This window comes from Anolis sagrei, chromosome 1 (assembly GCF_037176765.1).
Source record: "Anolis sagrei isolate rAnoSag1 chromosome 1, rAnoSag1.mat, whole genome shotgun sequence".
In the NCBI taxonomy this organism is placed as follows: domain Eukaryota; kingdom Metazoa; phylum Chordata; class Lepidosauria; order Squamata; family Dactyloidae; genus Anolis; species Anolis sagrei.
Window position 1 is genome coordinate 326,476,061 of NC_090021.1, and position 23,458 is coordinate 326,499,518.

General features: G+C 40.1%; 1 protein-coding gene across 3 annotated transcripts in view; it reads right to left on the reverse strand.

Moving 5' to 3' along the window:
- The window catches only part of KIF26A (kinesin family member 26A), a 213,302-nt gene that overhangs the window by 16,311 nt on the left and 173,533 nt on the right, over window positions 1-23,458 (reverse strand). For all 3 annotated transcript variants that reach the window (XM_067463017.1, XM_060755058.2, XM_067463019.1), the window contains 7 exons: window positions 17,165-17,374; window positions 11,786-11,879; window positions 8,343-8,605; window positions 7,917-8,100; window positions 7,384-7,543; window positions 6,657-6,819; window positions 2,050-5,371 (listed from right to left, as the gene is read on the reverse strand). In XM_067463017.1, the coding sequence (XP_067319118.1) occupies window positions 2,050-5,371; window positions 6,657-6,819; window positions 7,384-7,543; window positions 7,917-8,100; window positions 8,343-8,605; window positions 11,786-11,879; window positions 17,165-17,374 (4,396 nt within the window). The remainder of the gene's footprint in view (window positions 1-2,049; window positions 5,372-6,656; window positions 6,820-7,383; window positions 7,544-7,916; window positions 8,101-8,342; window positions 8,606-11,785; window positions 11,880-17,164; window positions 17,375-23,458) is intronic.

Genomic DNA, 23,458 nt, shown 5'->3' on the forward strand with positions numbered 1-23,458 from the left:
GCAATGTTGTGCAACTGGACCAAAACTGCAAACGTGTAACTGAGTATACAACCCATGTACATGAACCTACTTGTGCATCCCATCTCTACTAAGTTCATTTTAGTATTTGTTGTTAACTGCTTTCAAGTTGATTTATGGTGATCCTATGAATGAGAGACCTCCAGGTCACCCTATGCTTAGCAGTCCTGCCCAGGACTTGCAGACTCAGGGCTGTGGCTTCCTTGACTGAGTCAATCCATCTGGAATACAATCTTCCTCTTTTCCGTTTGCCTACTACCATACTAAGCATTATTGACATTTCTAATGCGTCATTTCTTCTCATGATATGACCAAAATATTAAAATCCACTGGGCAAAAGTTCTTTCTGCCCACAAAAGGATACAACTAGACATACAGTATACATTTTAAACTATGCAAATATATGTGCATAACTGGAAAAAGTACATTTGTAAAATTGGATCCTATTTTTCTAGTTAAACAAGTATTGATTGATAAAGAATGTTCTGTAGCTGAGTACAAAGCCATTTATATATTACAGGAATAAAGATATTTGTGTTGGCAATGTGTAAATAGATTAGAACAAATAAATTTGTGAACACTAAGAAGGGAATAGGAGGGAGGCTGCTATTACTACTGTCATTATTTTGTTTCTCTATTTCTATTCCCCCCCACCCAACAAAAGAAAACATTGTGGAAAGTCCAGTTAGAGAACAAACTATCATATAAGACCAGCCCCCTTATCAATTTCTGTCCAAGCTGGAAAATGCAGTCTTTGTAGACTCTTCTGTGAAAGGAAGTGGCTCGGAACTGATTACACCAGTGAATCTCCAATCTATTTCTAATTTCAGTTGATTGTCTAAATGCACTGTAAAACTAATGAAAGCCTTAGGTTTGTAGTTAATTAGCAGATTAATCACAAAGTTTAGTGTGTTGTTTTTATCAAATTCTTTTATAACCCTTTAATTTTCACTTTGGGACCTGTCAATCAAAAGTTTGTAGGAAAAGTCACTAGGAAGATATTTTGAAATAACTAGAGAAACACAAAATCTTGAAAGGAAGGATGAGGAATGTCTTATTCCCACCCTGAGGGCTGCACTCCCTTGTGTGAAAAATCATCCTTACGTCAATACACCATTTGCACTCTTTGTAATCCTACTGTATTTATCCCCCCCCCCCTTTCTCATATATGCCCCAGTGCTTAACCAGTTTATCCCTATTCATCCATCCATCAGTCACATACAAGCAACATCTCTATCCAAATCTATTGGCATCCAAATCTATTCTTCCCGTAGCCTCCATTAACATGCACTGCAACACAAACACTATTATCCAGCCATTCAATCACTATTAGTATCTGTATATGTGTTCTTTACATCCTCATTCATTTACATACTATTAACATCAATTCACTGTAGAAATTCAAATAATATTTATAATTTATTCATTCCCAGTTTAAAAATCAGGAAGAGTAAACAACCAGTTAGAATTTTGCAGATTTTTTCTCTCCTGGTGTTCAATATCTGGAATTTTTGCACAAGAAATATTTTGCAGAGAAAGACATGCAAGGTTTGGGTGCAAGAGATCCGATTTTCTATTTTCAGGTAAGGGAGAACTCAAACTGTTTTTCACCTCAGAGTTGCAATAAACTGGCACTGACTTGAGGGCATACAACAATGAGACAATCTCACAATGAAGCAGCAATAACATCTTTCCCATAAAATAAGTAGCCCAAAATATCAATCACTCACAAATATCCAATTGAGAACTGCAGATAGAATTCTTGAGTCAAAAGCCTCAGCACTTTCCATTTGCCTCAAATGTTAATCAAATGCTTCTTATGCTCCATTTACATGCTACTTATGGATCAATGCCCTGTAGGTGTTCAATACACCTTCTGTTTCACAAACCACTCTAATGGCACTTTACCTATCATTTTATTGACCAAAAGATGGTGTATTCTGAATTATCTAGAAGCCCAATGGATCAAGCATATCTGCTTTAGAAACATTTAATTTACTTATATTTGAGTTATACTGAGATTGGCATTACCTGTTGATCTTTTCTTGGGGGATCTCAAGCTTCTCATGCGACCAGGTGAGGACATGCCACTCTCACTCATGGAATCATGAGCCGAGGATGCACTGCCAGTGGCTTCACTGTCACGAATCATACTCTCATAGCCACTGCTTCCACCACTATGGTAGAAGAGAGCTGTCCTACCCATTGCCGGGGGTAGCTCCCCACTTAGGACACTGCTATTATCACTCCCATGTCCACTGCTGTAGCGCTGAGGCCTCCTTGGGGCAGTTATCTTGCTGTATGGAGAAGGAAGCATCAGGACTTGTGACTTCTCATCACTTAGGTTAATTCCACTGTCGTTGCCACTATCAGAGTCTGTTGAGCCTCGGAAGTGACTCATCTTGGCTGAACTCCCTGATGCCAGTTCATTGACACGAGTGTTGGCTGCCCTAATGGCCTGTTTGGTTCCCATGATGGTCCCCCGACCAGGCTTGCCAGTTACGCCTTGCATGGACCTTGGGGCTGTTTTCCCACTCAACTGAACATTTGAAGCCTTCCCAGCAGGTTGTGCTAATGATTTCACAGAGGAGCTCAGAGACTTTGATCCACTAGCTGAAAGGCCGCGACTCTTATTCCCACTGGCTACACCCTTCTGACTTGCCACACTTTTTGCTTGACTGTTTTTGCAGGGTAAAGGTGTGGTGTATGATGGAGGTGATGTCAGACCAGAAGCAACATGGGGAACTCCCAGCCTGGGGACCAATCGACCATTTCTGCCATTGTTAATGCTGCCACCACCATTTTCCTTATTTGGATTAACTTTGGATCCAACAGATGTCAAGCTGTCACATCTTTCAAGGGACATGTGACTCCCATAGCGATGAATGGCTTCACTTTTTGATGCCTTTGACTTTAAACTTGAGGTTGCTTTGGGCAAAGAATGGTCTCCTTTGAGGTTGCATCTGCTATTAACATTTTCACTGGTGCATGACCCAGCTCTCAATCGCAAATCAACCTCATCCTCATGTTTTGCTGTAAAGGCTCTAGCAGGGTCCAGTCCCACAGCTTTACCACCTCCACTGGTTATGCCACCATTTTTCTGCTCAAGGCTTGACTTACGTACAGGGGGCATTGGAGGCACTATCCCATTGGGCCTTGGTAACAAGCTAGCTTTCTGCTGCACCTTCTTTTTCAGGCTGCTAGTAGCAAATCCAGCTTCAGAGCTTCCCCTGCTCGCACTGTCAGCGGTTACACTGTTGTTATGGGACACAGGAACCACACCAAGTGTAGTGGCTCCTCTTCTGAGTTGTGGCATTTTTGTGAGAGGTTCCGATTTTTTAGCTGTTCCATTGGAAGATTTGCTGGCCATTTCACACCCATCAACTACCCGCTGTGAGCATGCTAACATGGTTTGGGATTTTGCTGGTCTAACCAAGTCACCAAATTGTTGGGTGGACTTCGCCGACTGCTTTTCAGTACTGGACATGTGCATATTTGGAGATGACAAAGGATCTGCAGCATTTGCTTCTGTACGAAGCAACCAGGGGTCTTCAAACATCACATGTGACTTCTGCAGTTCCTTGTAATTGTTGAGGGTGCTATTGTTGTGGGTTGAAGATGAGGTAGTCTTTGTTCTTCGGGGAAGACTGGAATGTATTGTTTCAATCACTGGTGTGTTTTGAGAGTTAGAAGGTCTAATTTTTGCTGATTGTTCGGTGATACAAAGAGCCTGAGATGCTTTGGTTAAATCAGAGTTTTGAGAGTTACTGTTGGCCCCTGATGATGCTTTGCTTGAATTTATGCTCCCACTGTCCAGCTCTGAAAAACAAAAGCCACTATCATTTAGAGTGGCTTTCAATGGAAGAGGGGCATTAGGGGAACCCAAGTTAAAGGGTTCCACAGACTTGCTACAGCTATAAGAGGATTGTGCCAGGAACCCATCACTGACCTGTCTCCCCTCACTTTCAATTGTACAGATGCTGACTTCACTTAGCCACGAGCTGATGGAGGATCGTCTGCTGCTGCTGGAAAATGGTCCTTCAGCAAAGGGCACAACAATGTCAATGTTGACACCAGTGGCAGCAACTTGTGAAGTGTAAGCATCAAACTCATCATTTATACTGCTGATGATGCTAACTGGCCTGGAGCCAGATGCAAGGGCCTGCAGAGAACAATCACTGTTAAAGCTGATGATACTGGAAGGTCTTCCATTATCCAAGATGCCACTAATAGAGAGTTCCTCCACCACCGTAAAGACAAGTTCATCCTCCCCATTAAGCTCCACAGGCTGCTGCAATGTCACCGTCGTTGTCAGTATGTCCCGGTCAAAGCATTTGCCTCGAAAAGAAGATTGGAACCTATGCACCTCAATCCCATCTCCTTGATACTCTGTGTTGCTGGTTCCTGAAAACTTGTTTCCTTCAGTATTAGGTTCCAATTCACTTGCCACTTGCTTGCTCATGCCTACAGGGGGAGTCCTGATTGCATTGCTGTGGTCAAACTTCTGGTAACTTGGGTTGCTCTTCAATGGAGACGCCTGTTGATGTGGGGGTGGAGGTGCAGGGCTGGGCAAAGGTCTCTTCATGTATGAAGATTTTTCTTTTACAACTGGTTCAACAACTTGGTTGGACTCTTGACCCTTAATACCATTACATTTTGATAACTGGTTAGATTCAGTAGCCACTTCCTTCTCTTCATCTGAGTCTGCTCTCTTGCCTTCTGGCTTGGCTTGTGGTTTGACCTGGTCAGATTTTAAGGGAGGGATCTTCTCAAGGCAAGCACCATTGCGCTGGACATAAAGGTTGTGTCCCTTCTTTGGAGACCCAGTTTCCGTCACTGTTGATGTTTTTGTTCCCCCAGGAGGAGGGGATAGTTTTGGTTTAGACTGTCCATTTTCTGCACTTAATGGGACTGTGCCATTAGAAGATGAAGGGGAGACCTCTCCGCCAGGAAACATAACAGGCTCCTCACTTCCATCGATACACTCCAGCCTCTCTTGCAACTCTGCAAAAGTGTTGCACTTAAAATGATCTTTGTCAGAGCTTCTTAGAAGACCCGCATTCTCTTTGCATTTCTTCTTGTTCAAGGAAGGAATTATGGGCACAAACTCTGGAGGGCCTTCATTATCTGTCAGCTCCCGGTCTGACAATGCTGTACCATTGGGACCCACATAGATGACAGTGTCACAGGATTGTTCACTGCTTGAAGAATAGTCAGGCTCACTGGAAAGGTTCAGGATAGGAATATCGGGATCAAGAGCCATGGTCCTCGGATGAAATGGTCTCAAATGAGGAGGTCTTCGAATGTGGCCCTCTTCACATGAGCTTTCTCCTCCAGATGAGCTGGATGCATACTGTAAATTAAAAAATAATAATTAAAATGCCTTTGTAAAAGTAGAGTGAAGCCTACTTTTATGGTTCCCTAAGCCCTCCATCCCCAAACCCTGAACCCCCCCCCCCCCCCCATTTCACACCATGCAAAAAAATCCCCAAATAGATTAAAATGTACAATAATACCCCCGAGCCATCCACACAAACTTTCCAGGACTCTTCACTTTTCTCAAATACAAACCTCACAATCTCTGAAGATGCCTGCCACATATGCAGGTGAAACATCAGGAGAGAATGCTTCTAGAACATGGCCATACAGCCCAAAAAAACCTACAACAACCCTACCTTTGTTTTGTTTGCACTGCCTCTCAAATTTATGACAGGAAGTCAGGCAATGTCACCTCCTAGCACCAATTAGAGAATGGCTATAGGGAAAGTATTTGAAGTTTCTGTGGGCAGGTAGTACTGCCCATGGGGTTGTCTAGGGAGAAAATTGCTTCAAAGCCCACAAACAGTTGCCCGACTGTGATCTAGACATTGTTGTACTCCACTTCTGTCTGCTCTGGCAAAATGTTTGATTTTTTAGAAGGCCACAATATTCCCTCAGCAGTTTTAGAATGTTAATATTGAGCTATGTTAACTACTGTCACTGGGAGAAAATTATGGTGTAATGAAACTGGTTCTTAATAGAAGACTCAAACAAAAGAGGCTAAACATAACAGGCTCCTCACTCCCATCGTTACACTGCACCCTCTCCTGCAATGCTGCAAGCACATTGCACTTTGTCAGAGCTTCTTAGAAGACCCACATTCTCTATGCTTTTCTTCTTGTTCAAGGAAGGAATTGTGGGCATGAACTCTGAAGGGCCTGCATTATCTGTCAGCTCCCAGTCTGACAATGCTGTAGCATTGGGACCCACATAGATGGCAGTGTCACAGGACTGTTTCGCCTCAACAGCTGATATGATTGTACTGTCCAATCAGTGATTCTATTGCCACATGTAATGGACAGTCAAATTAGGGCTCCACAGTATAAAAGGCTTCTAAAAAGAGATCAGGGTTGCATTAGGTTTTGACTGAAGGCAGGTGACAAGGATAACAAAAGGTAGCTTCTGTCATTTTCTCAAAAGACGTTGCAGCTATATATCATCTCCTTTCTTTGAAGGTGTAAACTACAGACTCTTTTCTCTGTGTCAAGAGATAGCAACCCAAAGCTGCTGTCAAAAAATTCTATTGCCCCCTATTTTGAGGAAGAAAGAAGACAATTCTTGCAAAATCAAACATTGCTTCATTTCTCTTGCATGCCAACCTTGGATTTCTTCTTCCTCATCCTGTGAATACGAGAGGCGAGCTGAATTGTCATGAGACTTTCTGCATAATTTGCTGGGGAATCTGATATGTGAGCTAGCATGGTTGTTCTGCAGTTGATGTTCCCAAGTGATTCTCTCAGCAGCATTGTCAGCTTGTTGTCCCTATGAAACACAACAGAGGCACCAATGACATTCTGAAAAATCTACAGTTCTTTCTGCAGTCCTTTAAAACATGCTACTTCTGTCTTAAAGCCAACCCACAAAGGAAAAACACTCAAGCTTGCAAGAAAACTAGAGATGATGTTTCAGGAAAAAGAATGCAATTCAGCCCAAATTCTACAGAAAAGATTAAGCATGTTGAGCTGCAGAACAACCTACAATGCCTCTCACTCAAGACACCACCTGACGCTGCCTATAGTGGACGTGGACAACTTCATGGGGTCCAAGAGCCATTCCTCCCTATTCCTGACTTTTAGTTAATCGCAATAGCCCATCCAAGCAATAACAAAAGAAATAATATGTTTTAGAAGATAATTATATATTCTGGAAGATTCTGGAGGAAAACAAATCTTCCTATTTTTTGGAAAAAAAAATACATGAGGTGGTTCTGAATGCCATATGTGTTCAAGGGTCATTAAGATCCTAACCCCTTGTTTGCAGATTAAGACCTTGAAAAGCAAATACCTGTGATTGATTGATTGATACTTAATACAATACTGCACTTACTTGTATGGGACATGCTTGGCACCATTGATTAAGGCCAGAATGACACTGCCCAAGGCAGATAGGGAAAGGCAAAGGGGACCTGCTCCATCTCGGATTTTACTTAACACCTTCTCACAACTTCCCAAGTCAATGAGATGTAAACGGCTACGTCCACCAGACACTGAAATGGCAAAACAGCACAGGTTATTTACTGATCCAACTCTAACTGAAATAATAATGCCAAGGAAATTAAATAAGGATAGGTTGAAATAGGAAACAAATATATTAGCTAATCATCAGAGCAATAAAATGCTGAACAAAGACATTGCTATTTTTTTAACCTAGGATAATACCTCTCTAGAAATCTCTAGGTCCTCCAGCACAACTTGATGGTCAACTGTCAAAACTTCTGGAGGACTTAAAGACTCCAAGAGAGAACATATTAAACAAATCCATGAATAATCGAATTCATAAATTATAGTGGGCCAATTGTATTTTACAACCATTTTAAAGTCACCAAGAGAACAAAGCAAAACTGTGACCATTCAACATACTTCCTCCTTTGCCACTCTTCTCCATTCGGTATTGATATACATGGAGGGTAAAGAACATGTGGGAATTCCTCCGATCCTCTTCATCACACCCTTGTTTGCTAGTACTCCTGGCTGCCAAGGCGGCATCAAGGAAGAAGGCAGCTTTCTCTGCAGTTGGGGCCCTTAATTCACTTTGATTTTGAAGCTGCGATATAAAGAAGAAAATGACTAATTTAAACAGGGTGAACCATCCCCCTTGTCTCAGAATGAAGCAAGCCTCAAGGCTGCTGATGGAAACACAAGTGGACACTCTGGGACTGGGGATTAAAAGTGAAAAAGCAATTAAAAATACCATCTTTTAAAAAGTGGCTTAAATTCTTGTCAGATAAAATATGTTTCAACAAAGAAAAATATCAGGATTAAAATGAGAAAGCCGGTCTTCCAAACCTGCGTCCCGCATATCGGATCCTCTCGGAGATAAACCCCTGGAGACTGCCCGTCTTGAAGGCTGCCAGTGGCTACTTCAGCTAACAAATCCTGCAGATTTTCATCTTTGCCACTGATCTCCACAGCAGACACTCGAATTGAGAAACGAGTCCCAGTCTTCTCCTTGCGTTCGTTGATGAGCTTGAAGAGCCATGAGATAGCGCAGGGAACAATCCCGAGGCTCTGTGTGGAGCTGTCTCTTCCAAACATTGTATACGATTTGCCTAGAAGGAAAGGCAGGAAGGGGGAGAAAAGGCATTGGCTCATCAAATACACAGAAAGAGTTTGGGTGCCAGTTTGCTCCCATGACACACAGCATATCTCTTCTTGCTAGGACAAAACAGGGAAGTGTGTTTTTATCAGTTTACTCTTGTTTTCCCCACAAATTTCTGTATTTCTTCTCTGTGATTTCCCCCCGCCCCAGAACACCCTCCCTAAAGAAATAAAGATGGCCCCCTCCTTTCTCTCCTTCAAAAAGCAACTTAAACTCATTTTTGCTCATTAGCATATGGAGAGAAGGAGGATTAGATGATGAGAGACAACTACCAGACCTCAGATTGAAAACTACTACCGTATTCGGGTTCTGTCAGACTATGTTTCCCCATTTAACATCACTGGCCACACAATCAACGCACATATTTCTGTGAACCTTTGTCAACTCTTGTAAATTAATGTGGATGTTTTATGTTCACATTTTATATTAGTTATAATTTTTGATAGGTTAAGTTTTTATTTAATTTACAGTTCTCATGTTCTAAGTTGTTTTCTTATGTGGGGCTATTTGAGGTTGTTATATTTGTACTTGTTGTCAGTGAGGCATTGAATGTTTGCCTTTTTGTTTGTTGGAATCCGTCTTGGGTTTCTCCAGGGAGATAGGGTGGAATATAATAATAATAATTATTATTATTATTATTATTATTATTATTATTTTACTGACACAAAAACTCAGTATGTCACAGCAAACGAGATATATATGCTGGATTTCATATCACAAAATCACAAGTTGAACTGTGTGATGTGTTTTCGAATGATGCACAAAGATCCAAGTAAAGTGGTCTTTATCATTATTACTATTATTATTATTATTATTATTTGATATATAACAATACTGATACACAGCAAACAACATCACTATGCTAGCTGTTGTATTTGATCAGACATTGGACACTTCCCAAGTGTCTAGGACTATGTGATGTATCGGCGAATAATGCGTGCAGATCCGAGTTGGGTGGCCTTTTGCAGCTGACAGATGGTAATTTTGTCAGTGTCCATTATTTTTAAGTGCAGGCCAGGGTCTTTAGGCACTGCACCCAGTGTGCCAATCACCACTGGGATCACTTTTACTGGCTTGTGCCAGAGTCTTTGCAATTCTATCTTTAAATCCTCATATTGTGTAAGCTTTTCCAGTTGCTTCTCATCAATCCTTCTTTTGCCTGGGATTGCAACATTGATGATCCAGACTTGATTATATTTTTTTCCACGATTATGAGGTCAGGAGCATTGTGCTCCAAATCTCTGTCAGTCTGAATTCAGAAGTCCCAGAGTAGTTTGATGTGTTCATTTTCTGTAACGTTTTCAGGCTTGTGATCCCACCAGTTCTTTGTCGCAGGAAGATGGTATTTGTGGTGGTGGTATTATTATTATTATTATTATTATTATTATTATTATTATTATTAGGATGGATATTATTCTACACTGGGCAAAGTTTCCCCAAAGCAGAGCAAAAAAATAAGAAACGAAATATAAAATACATTTCATTAAAGCAGTGCAAACAATTTAAAACAGTCAAAACAAAGCAAAACAAAAAACATTATAAATCTAAAACACACAATAGTAATCTTCCATTTGTGCAAGTGTTACTGAACTGCCATTCCCAGTAGCCTTAGTTGGAATAGTCAGTGGTGGGGAGTCCAACATCATCAGGATGGCCACATGACTCCCATCCTTGTTAGAATTAATGCAGTTTGACACCACTTTACTGCCACAGCTCAATGCTATGGAATCAAGTGGGTTGTAGTTTAACAAGGTCTTCAGCCTTCTCCACCAAAGAGTGCTGTTACAAAATAACAACTCCCAGGATTCTACAGCATTGAGTAGTTAAGGTGGTGTCCCATTGTATTAACTATATGGTGTAGATACACTCGCAGTTAAAAACAGCCCAGAACACTCTGAACACAACTGCCCACACACCCCAGAGCAGTGGTTCTCAACCTGTGGGTCCCCAGGTGTTTTGGCCTACAACTCCCAGAAATCCCAGCCAGTTTACCAGCTGTTAGGATTTCTGGGAGTTGAAGGCCAAAACATCTGGGGACTCACGGGTTGACAACCACTGCCCCAGAGTAATGCACCATAAAACTACAATGTTTGAGGCATACCATCCATTTTCCAGTGTTGATTTTATGCCCTTGCAACTTTCTATAGGCTTATTAGGAACCTTCATAACAATTATGACTGTCTCTTTCTTGCCTGGGGAGCACTTCTACAAGGACGGAGCAGAACCTATGCTAACCCCCCCCCCCCCCCGAAGTAGCCATCTGCAATGGTGATGGGTAGATTAAGGAGTGCCTTCTGAGGGACCTTCCACACAGCCATATAATCCAGAATATCAAGGCAGCCAACCCACAATATCTGCTTTGAATTGTAATATATATGGTAGTGTGGACTTAGATAACCCAGTTCAAAGCAGACATTGTAGGATTATCTGCCTTGATATTCTGGATTATGTGGCTGCATGGAAGGACCCTAGGAGTCTGCAGCATTTTTATTCCATTCTGAAGTCAGATTTCCAGTATCTATTCATTAAAATAGCCATATTACTCTTATAAATTGAATGTGGTACTCTCCACAAGCAGTCGATAAGCACTGCCTCATAGGCAAATATTTTCTGGCAACTAACAATATTATACAGGGCCTTGGAAAAAGACAAACATGGTCCTAGATTACAGTTAATAGTACACACTTTAGCAGTGAATGGAAGAGAACAGATGTAAAAAGTGGCTTTTACATCTTTCATTATTAATCCTCAGGTATTTACTCAATTAATTTTTCCAGGCTAGCTTTTTTTTTTTTTTTTTGCCTAAAGCCAATTAATTTCTCAAGGCCTTTTGGATCTTTTGAATTTTGTCACACCTGTCGCTACAAAAGCCAGCTTCTGAAGGCACTAATGTACACCCAGAGCTGCTTTTTACCTTCCTTCTTCAAATGGTTTTTTAAGAAAAACATACATTACATAGGCACGCACACCTTAAGGTCCCATTGTAGAAATAAAGCAGGAGAAGTTTGCAAAGCTAATTAAAAAGAAATTCTAATCTATTCATATACTCCAGGTTTATTGTTCCAGGAGCTGACAGCATGTAATTACCAGGCTGACATAGTAATTAACCGTAATGAATTTGGGAGCTCACCAAGCTTGACATGGCCAAAGCAAAAGATGCAACCATCTGCACCGTTCACGACAGACTGGATTACTTCTGCTACCGTTCCAGAGCACACCTCAGCCTAGAAGAGAATTTGAGAAAAGAGTTACAGGGCATCTATCAGCAGGTACCCTGCCATGCCTTTGGCATGAAAAAGAATGGTTCTGAACATAATGTTTTTGCACATTTCACAGCATTAGTCATATTATTCTAGTATCTATATTCCATTTTCTTCCCTGTAATAAAAGGGGAAGAAAATGGACTATATAAGCCTGCAATAGTTTCCTATCCCATTATCCCAGCTCCCATGGAGTATCAATTTTATGACCTTGGTAACAAAGGAAATGCTATCTGTCGAAGCGTAGGACTAATATAATATCTCAGGCATGCCTCTCAGTAATAGCGGCAAAGGAGTTTCCCTAGACATTGGTTTAGGGAGGGGGATGAATTCAAAATTTCTGAATAAAAGCTTTTTGAAAGACGTTAGCTATAAGAACCACATCCTTTGACAGAGAAAGAGGAGCACTTTGGACAATTTGCCTTAGCTCAATCACTTCGGCATTCTCTCCCTGCGCTTTTATGTTTCAACTGTTTATGTGTTTCCCCAAATATGGATTGAATGTGCATTTCCCCACTGGGAAAATACATATTTCCCCAGTTCAAACAAGACTAAATCATAGGGAAAAATGTGCAAGTTGTTTATAGTTACTTTTTTCACTGCTTTTTGTGGGTTCTTCATTTCTAACTAGCTGTTATGTTTTCCTTAAATGGTCAGAGTACCATTAGAACAGCAGCATTTTCTGGTGCAATTGTGTTTGGCCTTAAAGAAGCAAAAGTACCTAGTTTCTTATGCACAGTTAGACACAGAGATGTATGCTTTGTTTTATTGTATTCCCATATGCAAGAATGAATAACTCAAGCAATTTTATTATTGAACACTTTCATGGCCAGAATCACTGGGTTGTTGTAGGTTTTTTGGGCTGTATGGCCATGTTCTAGAACCTCACAACCTCTGAGGATACCTGCCATAGATGCAGGCAAAATGTCAGCAAAGAATGCTTCTAGAACATGTCCAAAAAACCTACAACAACCTTAAGCAATTTTCTTCCTCATTCTCTAAGAATATAAGAGTTTCTGTGAAATTTTCAAATTACATTCACATTTCAGGACTTTGTTGGAGAAAGTTCACAGGGATGGAGGAGAGAATGCATATTTTGGGAAATATGTTTTGGGACCAAAAATGTGTGCTGCATAAATCACTTGGATTCATCCACAGAAAACATATACAGGAAAACTAGGCATTTTTTTTCTTAGTAAGAATTGATGTATTTATTAGGGCTGTGAAAAATTATTGCTAGTCCTTATAAGTCAAATCAAATTTGTTAAATTCGTAGTTACTATGCAATATCTGACACATGGGCATGGCCCGGGTCAAAAATGTAAGAAGCAAAACTTACCCAATACTTTTGTAAATTTTGTAAATCCCAGAAACCTCTCAAAGTCAGTTTCATTTTCAGCGCAAGCAAGCAAAGCAAAGCCAAAAAGGCTGCCATTCCTCTTTAAATTAATGGCTTCTCACCATTAGGAGAGGGAAGCAGTGGGGAGAAAGAGACTGAGAAAGCACAGAATTCTGCAAAACGGTGTTTGGGAAGGTGAGGATCCCTATGCCAGAGAATTCAAAAGACCTGCTCTAAACTACATTTCCCAGAATTCTGCTCAGCATCACAAAGCCCCAATCAAGGTAGGGAAGAGATTTGTCCCTCCGTAGCAGAAGCAAGTTCGAATAAATTGTTGAATCTGCAAAGACTCATACTTCTAGTAAGTAAATCTATGTGCTGGGCTGGGAAGAAATCCCTAAATGGAAATTCTCTTGAATAATATGAGAGACATCCAATGAGAGAGCTGTTGTGGCTTAAAAAAAACTTTTTGTCAATTTTTTTAAAATCCCTAAAATCAGTAGATGTATGAATATTTCTAAAAGTTGGGAGGAATGATCCTCTGTTATCTTGTGTCATTGCATAGAAAATTCAAGGAGAAAGCTCTTGTGGTTTTTTTTAATGTTGTTTATGAAAACTTTGAAGTCTCCCCAAAAATCTGTGGATAACTGAAACATTCTGAAACTTGATGGGCTAACAGTAGTAAATGTGTTAAACCATTGTAGCAAGTTTCACCCCAATAGTTGTAAAAACGATTGAGAAATTAGCCCTTGAAGTTTCCCCACTTGTGCAATTACTACAACGAAAAAGTGACAAAATTCCGTTACACTTGTTATAGTATCTAAATGTTCACTAACTATACTTTAGAAACAAAACGCTGGTCCCCTCTAATTTTTTAATGAGTTTTGAAACTTTTTCCATTGATCGCATAGCTCTGGTATTTATATATTCAGAAAAATAACACCTTTTCGCTGCAATCAATATATTTTCTATCCAAAATATGCTTTCTGCCTACAAGGTTGCTTTCTGTGCAACATCATGTCAATTTTGGGGCAAATGATTTTTTTTCCCAAATAAAGTCCTGAAGTGTAAATGACTCTTGCAATTTGTCTCATTCTCCTAAGCAGAGTATCTTGAATATCATGTTTTTCTCAAGGATGTGAATATTAATGAGTGTTCTTCGCATTCCCACTTAAAACATCAAGGATATTAACTCCTTGGATGCCTCTTTCAAGATGTATAATTCTTCAACAGAAGAAATATTATTTTGTAATGAATAAATGGGAAAGATATATTGTTTAAGATGTCACAGTTTCTCTGTGTAAAACAGAGAAAGGATCCGTTGTTATGAAAAGGTTACATTTGATTTTCCACCTGATGCAATGTAATAAATGCATGCAATACAACATAATGGAAGTCATGCCTGTATTTTTCCATAAAATATATTTGTGCATACAACAGTCTAAAACAACCTTCTCATTGTCCTAAGATTCCAAAACTTAAGAATGCTTAAGTGGAGTACTAATTTTAACTCTGCCTGCCTGGATTTCACTTTGATTAGAAGTTGGAAGTCTGGGCAGACAGAAGGTGATAAAGGGATTGGGACAGAAACATGGTTGAAAAAAGAAACACACTATGCATGAAGTCCACACCTTGTGTGCTTATATCATTGACAATATTCCAATCCTGGTTAGTTACAGAAAAGAAATAATGCAACATACTGTTTCTGAGAAAATCCATTATTCTTCTGCTCCTGTGAGAATTGCAGCTCTTCTCACAAGAGAAAAGGTGGTCTGCTGAGAGTGCCAGATGTGAATGGGCCCATGCTTGGATATTATGCTTGGAATGGGCCCATGCTTGACTCTACTGAAATGCTGGTCAACTGCTGTAGTTGCAGATGATATGGGAGCATGCAAGAACAACAGCAAAATGCTTGTTCAATTATAATTACAGTAGGCACAATAAATGAGTAAGCATATACATGGGGAAATTACTGGAAAATTAGACCCAAGTTTGGGATATTATCTATTCTAAATCTTTTTTTAAAATGCCAGAAAATTAATATTTGGGTGATATTCTGATTTAAAGCCAGTCATATACACAAGCTGGTCTGATACTTAACATTTTAAAGTCAGATTGGGATTTCAAATGAGGTTTGGGCCCAGCTCTATGATTAACTGAAATTAGAAGGCCAACATTTAATTGTTTGTTTGTTGGCAGTGTTTAGATCTCAAATTCAAAATTAATTCAGGTTTTCTCATGGTTTTTTTCTGCTCTCTAATATCACTAAAAAGAGCCTTTTCTATACACAGTTGCAAAGCTAGTTTTTTGTCAGAGGAGAGCAAGATTTTGGTTTACGACATCTGACTTGCAATCTAGAACTGTTGCTTTGGCCTCTGCACACCTCTCTCCCTATTTGATCTTCTACACTCTCTCTTTGCCCATATTCTGAATTCTGAATACTGCAAATGAGAGTAGATCAATAGGTACTGCTTCGGTGGGAAGGTAAAAAAGGCACCAAAGCAGCCATGTCGGCAAAACACAACCAGGAGGCTCCTTGGCTTGGAAATGGAACAAGAGCACCTCCCCATTGCCAGAGTTGAGAACCACCTCCAGAAAGCCGGAGATGAAAGGGGAAGCCTTTACCTTTGTTCTGTGTATTTGTCTGTCATTGTTATTCCAATGTAATAAAGGCATTTTATTACATTATTTTACTTTTTACGTTTTTCTCCTAAACCAAAAAAACCCATGGCAGTTTGGGTTAGTATCCCCAAGACTCTGAAATAGTATAAGACTGCAATCCCCCATCCCTCCCCACCAACCCCCCCCCCCCCAAAAAACCCATGCTGAACATCAGCTCAAAATTAATCTGGAAGGACATGACATTGCTTCTAGTTGTACCGGGGCAGCATATACAGCCTCCCAATAAAAAACAGCACTCATAGCGGCCACAGTCGCAACCCATAGTAACCCAAAATATGTCCTAATAAAAGGATAGGGTTGCTATGAGGATAAACTGGGGAAAAGAAGAGCCCATAATATTTCCATAGACTCACTGTAGGAAATGCTAATTATAAATTAACATGAATAAAGAAGTAAGTAAAGCAGAAACTTGTAACTTGGTAGGTATCTCAAGGCAGCTAATAAAGGACAAAATAACAAAAATATTTTTAAAAAACCACAAAATCAAGATCAAAACAGGGTAAAATCAATTTTACTTTGAAACAGATTCAAATCAGTAGAGAGCCATTAAAACCATTTCTGTTTACATCAGTTTCCAAAAGCTTCCTGGAAAAGAAAGATCTTAACCTGCCATCAAGAGGAAAACAAAGAAAGAACCATCCTAACATCCCAACTCTATGAAATTCATAAGGTTGTCATAAACTGACATGTGAGTTGAAAGTACCTGCTTTACTTTAATGATAAGCAACTGTTTTTCGAGAGGACTAGTCTACCATTACTGATCTTCCTAGTAAGAAACAACTGTATTTATGGAAGAGAGTATAAATACCACAATTCTATTCTGTCCTTATTCAGCTTGGCACTAGATGTTCTCAAAGATAATCGGATGCCTATAAATGCTCTAGCAAAATTGAGAATTAAGAGGAGCACATCATTTTGAAAGGTGAGTCACAATTATGTGTGTGTATCTGTTGCTTTAAATAGCATGCAGAAGTACAGGGTGAATGCATCACTGAGTAGAATTATCTCGGCAGATATTGCTTCTTAATTTCACATCTGGGCTAAATTAAAACAGCGTGAGACCTTGCGAACTGTCTATTAATTAGCATGCCTTCCCAGTAATTAAACCAACTAATTCAAAGGAGAGAGGGGGGAAAATCCCTCTAAAAGCTGCAAGAATTCTCTTGCTGGATCTAAAATGCCATGGCAGCAGCCCAAACTATTAGCATTATATACTTGGCTGTGGTACCTGAGACGCATCCTGGGGGAATACCGCATCAAAGGCAAACATCTTTGGGACCGCCACAGCTCCTCTTCGGTGACCTGCATTGGAAGGACCATTCGTAGATGGGTCGTAAAGAGTAATCTGCTTTTTTCGTGGATCTACTTTCAAAAAGGACATGGATTCCGACGTGTCATGTGTTCCTTCTGATGGACAGATTCTCACCATCACTTTTACCTGGGAGTTATTAAAAACAACAAATAGATGTTTAAACCCAAGTAAAAAACTGAATATCTCTCTCACACACACACAATTTCATTTTTCCCCAAAAATGTAAACTCCTGCCATAAATTGCCTCTTAGTCTGTATGATCTATGCATTGTTGGCACTGATTGGCAATGGCTCTCCAAAACAGAGATTTTTCACAGTGCTACTTGGAAATACTTGAGGACCAAACCTAATAATTTTGCATGTGCTTGTCTAACACCCCTTCCCTTGAAGCAATCTTGGGGAACTTCTTTCAGTCCTCAAATTTAGTTTCAGACACTGTTAGGGTGGCATTTTGGGACAGGGGTAATCCAAAAACTAGGATCACAAAATACCAGTGTAGCTTGCTTTTATTGCCAATAACTAATCTTTATGGATGAAAGCTACAAAAAAGAGGTTTAAAAGTTTCATATGCCTCATGAGTTGAACATCACCTGTCATCCTAGTCTACGTGGGATTACCTTTGAAGACTGTTCAGAAGCTGCAAATGGTCCAACGGGTGGCAGCCAGATTGCTCACCGGAGTAGGAACATACTACCCCTTTGTTACGTCAGCTCCACTGGCTGCCAGTCTGCTACCGAGCAAATTCAAAGTGGTGGCCTTAGTCTATAAAGCCCTAAACAGTTCTGGCCCAGCTTATCTGTCCAAAGATATCTCCCTCTATGACCCACCACAGAGTTTAAGATATCTGGGGAGGCCCTGCTTTTGGTCCCGCCTCCCTCACAGGCAAAATTGGCGGAGACGAAAGACAGGGCCTTCTCAATGGTGGCCCCTCAGATATGGAGCTCCCTCCTCAGAGATATTAGATCAACCCTTCCACAAGAGAGTGAAAACTTGGTTTTATGATCAACTCGTGCAATAGATAGATGCGGAACAATGTGCAATGACCCAGATTATGCCCATGGATAACTCTGAATGTATTGTTTTTAAATGTTTTAATTGTTTTTAATGTACCTTTTAATTCTATTTTAATATTTATTTAAGTGTACATTGTGTTTTACGCCGTCAAATCATTGCCTGTATGGAAAGCCACCTTGAGTCCCCTCCGGGGTGAAAAAGGCTGTGTAGAAATGATGTAAATAAATAAACAGAACTTTCTCTGGGCATCCAATAGAAATATTTTCCATTCTTCTCAGAGATGTCATGTGTTGAGCCTGGGATCTTTTGCATGAGAAACATATTCTCTGTACTAAGGTACAATCTTTCCCTTCAGAAATGACAAAAATATCCCATGTGTTCATTCCCATGACACATTTCCCAGCAACAGACTGGATCAGCCCAAAAATTGTTCAAGACCAATGTATTTGTATACACAAAAAGAGAAACACACATTCTCAAAAGAAGTACCAGTACTACTTATGGCACCGTGCCCAAACAAAAAGGTATCTCAGGTAGTATTTTTAAATGCACAGCATCTTACATCTTCCTTCTAAAGAACAAAGAGGTTAAATATCTCTAGAAGCCTTCGGTACTAGAAACACTTTGCTTCCAGGAATACGGCATCCTTCAGCCCTGTTAGCTTTAGAAAGTGGCTGTCTTGTTTCAGTTGTCGATTCTCTCCTTGCTTCATCTTGCCCACCACCATCACCTCTGCTGATATGAATATGAAAAGACAGTCCTAGAAAATAAGCGAACCTTAAAAGAAAAGAAGTAGTTGCTTCAAAAGGGAAAAAAGTGAATTGTAGGTGACATATTCAAGGCCGTCTTCCCATAAAAGCTGCATGAAGCTTCTAGGAGTGCGTGCTAGAGAGCTTCTTCCGACCTTGACATATTGCCGAAGGGGCGAGAAAACAATCTTCTCTGTGGAAAAATACACAAAGAAGAGGAAGCCACTTCAAAAATGCATCGAATTATAAGGAACCAAGAAACCCTCACACTTCTCCAAATACATCAGTAAACTGTATTTTCCTATCTACTAGGCTTTACAGTGAGCACTCATATGGTCCTCATGGTTTAATCCTCACCAGGCCTTAGGAAAAGGTTATATTCAACAATAGCAATATGTTTTTATGGTTTCAGAACAATACAAGTTGTAAAATACTGTGAGCCTATGTGGGCTATCTCTCTGTAGTTAAAAGATCAAAATAATAGTGGCTGATCATACTGACATGGCAGGGCCCCAGATAGAAAAAGGTGTGCAACATGAAGATAGCACCCCTCAGCATATATTGAGAAAAATCTCCTTTCTTCATCACAGCACTACCTACACCCTTCTAGAATTACAGTCAGCAGGGTTTTTTTAAAAAAAGATTATGTTTTATTTTTAAGAGTCTTTTTCTAGCACGTAGAACAGGGCTGTGAAGTCTATAAGCTCTTTAAGGTATATTGAGGTACCATAAACTATTCAGTTCTGGGTTGTTGTAGGTTTTTCTGGGCTATATGGCCATGTTCTGGAGGCAATTTTTCTCCTGACGTTTCGCCTGTATCTATGGCAAGCATCCTCAGAGATAGTGAATGTTTCAGCTGATCACCCTGATCAGCATTCAATGGCTTGGAAGTGCCTGAGGGGAATCTTTTGTTGAGAGTGATTTTATGTGCCTGTTTGTTTCCCCTCTCTCTTCTCACCTAGCCCCAGCAGACAAAAGTCCTTTGTCTCACCCTGGTCATTCCACAGATATATAAACCCATTTTTTCTACTTCCAACAGACCTCACTACCTCTGAGGATGCTTGCCATAGATGCAGGCGAAACGTCAGGAGAAAAATTGCCTCCAGAACATGGCCATATAGCCCGGAAAAACCTACAACAACCCAGTGATTCCGGCCATGAAAGCCTTTGACAATATATATTCAGTTCTGCTCATAAGCTCCTTATGGTAGTGAACAAACTGCAGGTGTAGTTTATCAAAGGAAATAAGTTTTTTTCCTAAAAATCTCAGGTTGATTTATAATTAGATCTCACTCCAGCAAGTATTTCTGGAGTCCACTGAACCAAAATATTCAACTATAAAAAAGATGCAAGGCAAGTTTTTCAAAAAACAATTCACTCCATTATGTGCTGGATCACACATGCGCATTTCCAAAGCAATTAAAAAAACTTTCACTGGATTTCCCTGTCTACCCTCTATCTTAATACGGATCAAAAATCAGCTGTGAGGAAGGCAGGGGATGATGGACTGAGATTCAGCTATTCCGGTCTGGACTTCCTCTCGGCTATCGTGTTTTTTAAGCTCAGTTCCCTGTCCTGTGTTTTAGGGCTGTCCGTAAGCACCCTGGATTTATGGCAGTGTAGATGGAGCCTAAGGGAGTTGGGCATGTTTAGCTTGGAGAAGCGAAGGTTGAGAGGGGATATGACAGTCATTTTCAATATTTGAAAAGAAGTCATATGGAAGAATTTCTTGATGGCAAGAGCTGTTTGACCGCAGAACACATTGACTTGGAGTGTGGCAGAATCTCTTTCTTTAGAGGGTTTCTTTTTTAAGAGGCTAGATTTCCATCTAATGGAAGTGCTTTGATTCCTAATCTAAGGGAGTTGGACTAGATAGCCCTTGTAATCTTTTCTAACCAAATGATTCTATGATTCTTTCTTTTCTAAACTCACCTCTGTAGAATGAAGTCCCTATTCGCCTCAAAAACTATTCCAAACCGGAACTTCACATCCCATTATCTCAGTCATAGTATACACAAATATCTGTCAATCATTTCCTACATCTTTCCACATGCCACTGTAGCTACTTAGCATACAAATACTCCCTATAATGATACAAATGCCTGTTAGGCTGCATCACATCTTTGGCTACATCAAAGGTGCCTCCAGGTTACAAAGTGTTGTTATCTCCCAAACCTTATCAGCAATCTGTTTTGTCTCAGACAAGCTTCATCAAAGAAGCCACATGAGAACAAAAGATAGCATGTTCCATGATTTTTGTGGGGAGGAGTGGGGGACAAGCTGAAACAAACACATTGTCTCCATTTCTTGTGATGCCTCTGGCTCTTTGAAAGGAGACGTCAAGCCATAAACTAGACCTAGATTAAAGCAAGTTAACTGTGGGAGGGGAAGTCAGAGATTGGAGATCAAAAGGACATCTTAAGGGGAAAGACATTTTTTTATAAAACCTTACAAGCCAACATGGCTCTATGAGTATGTTTCTCAGTAGTCACTACAGTCTCTCAATTATAACCCATTTCCTTAAGGAGGGGGAGGCACCCCCAATATGACCAATTGCCAAGGACAAGACTTGTCTTCCTAAAATCACTGCCAACCGCACAGGCAGATTGAAGAAAACCAAATCAATAGCTGCAAAGTCAGCACTGTAAAGCTAACAATTTTGAGGAGCAAAAATAGGATGCACCAAAACCATTGTTATTCACAATGATGAGTGAACAAATTTCAGTGAATAAAATACCTTTTATTAATTCACGCATATTGAAGTATGTTTGACATCCTGTGTGTTGTAACACATTTTGAGTCTCAAACTAAGAAGGTGGGATGGAAGAAAGAAGAAAAAGAGGAGGCAGCAACATCAAGGGAGCTAGTGCTGAGATTTTTGCAGAAATAGGATAAGGGATAGTTAATGTGGTTTTGCAGGCCTTGTCAACACATTTGTTCAACATGTGTCTACGTGAACCACTATTATAAGGAAGAGGGAGCAGACTTCTGCTGCCCTTTAAACCAGGAGTAGGAGAAATGGGTTCAAATTACAGGAAAGGATATTCCATCTGAACATTAGGAAAAACTCCAGACGGTAGGAGCTGTTCAACAGTGGAACGCTCTGCCTTGGAGTGGGATGGAAGCTCTTGGCCCGCTCACTGTGTTTTATTTTCCATTATGTTATTTTGTACTGTTTATTTTACTTGATTGGTTTATTTATTTTATTGTGATGGTATTTTGTTGTTTATACTTTATGTTGCTGTAATGTATTGTTGGACTTGGCCTCATGTAAGCCGCTCCAAGTCTCCTTTGGGGAGATGGTGGTGGGGTATTATTATTATTTGCCCTTTGGCTTAAGCAGCCAATTGTTTCAGCCTAGTCCTGGAGACACTGCTGATCCACATTACCTTTGAGATTATGACAATGATAATGTGCCAGTTAAAGAATGAGTAAACTTCACTATATTAGTCACAAGTTCCATCACCCTATTTCCTGACAAGGTCTCTCTCTCTCTCTCTCTCTTTCTCTCTCTCTCTCTCCCCTGCCCTTAACATATGTTCTCTTTAGTTACATGTCCATTCAGGGAGTCAACTCACATCCAACTATGGAAGTAAACAAAGACTGAACTTTCATGTGAAAGTCAATAACAGTAACTGGAAAAGGAGAAAAAGAATGGAAGGATTAATGGTGAGATGAAGTAGAAAGAGAGATCTGTAGGCAAAAACCGTCAGGGAGCAGAAAAATAACCTGAGGAGAAGAAAACCAGAGTGAGAAGCTCTGTAAAAGACAAACAATTATGTATATGGCATTAGTGGTGTTTACAATTACACTTGTAGAATCTAAATACCCTAAAGGCATTAGATTCCATTTGATCTTGGAAGCTAAGCAGGATCAGCCCTGGTTAATACCTAGATCAGAGACTACGAGAAAATGCCAAGTCTTGTAAGCTGTATTTCAGAGGAAGGAGCTAGCAAAACTAGCTCTGAGTATTCATTGCCTAGGAAAACTCTATGAAATCCATGAGGTCACAACAAATTGAGAGGTTACTTGAAGCCAAATACTCACACATGCACATAATTACAGCTTCGACACACACAATAGGGCATCCCCAATGGGCATGCCCTATTGGAGCAAACCACTCTGCACCATGATACTTTCTCACTCCATTTCTCAGTAACAGAATCATAAAAATGAAAGTGACCCTAAGGGTCACCTAATTCAACCCCTTGGGAATATATGAATTAGCACAGGAGTAGCTTCTTCTCAATTGTACTGAGTGCATTTTCAGATTCTATGCTTCTCTCATTCTAAAACAGCTCTGTCCTCAAATTCTTAAAGGAAAATACACGCATACACCCATATGTGCATTTCATGAATTCCGAAGTCTGAAGAGAAACATATGCTGACATTTCAACATCATATTTGAATGTTTTTTGGGTTTGGTTTCCTTCCTTCTCCATGCCCC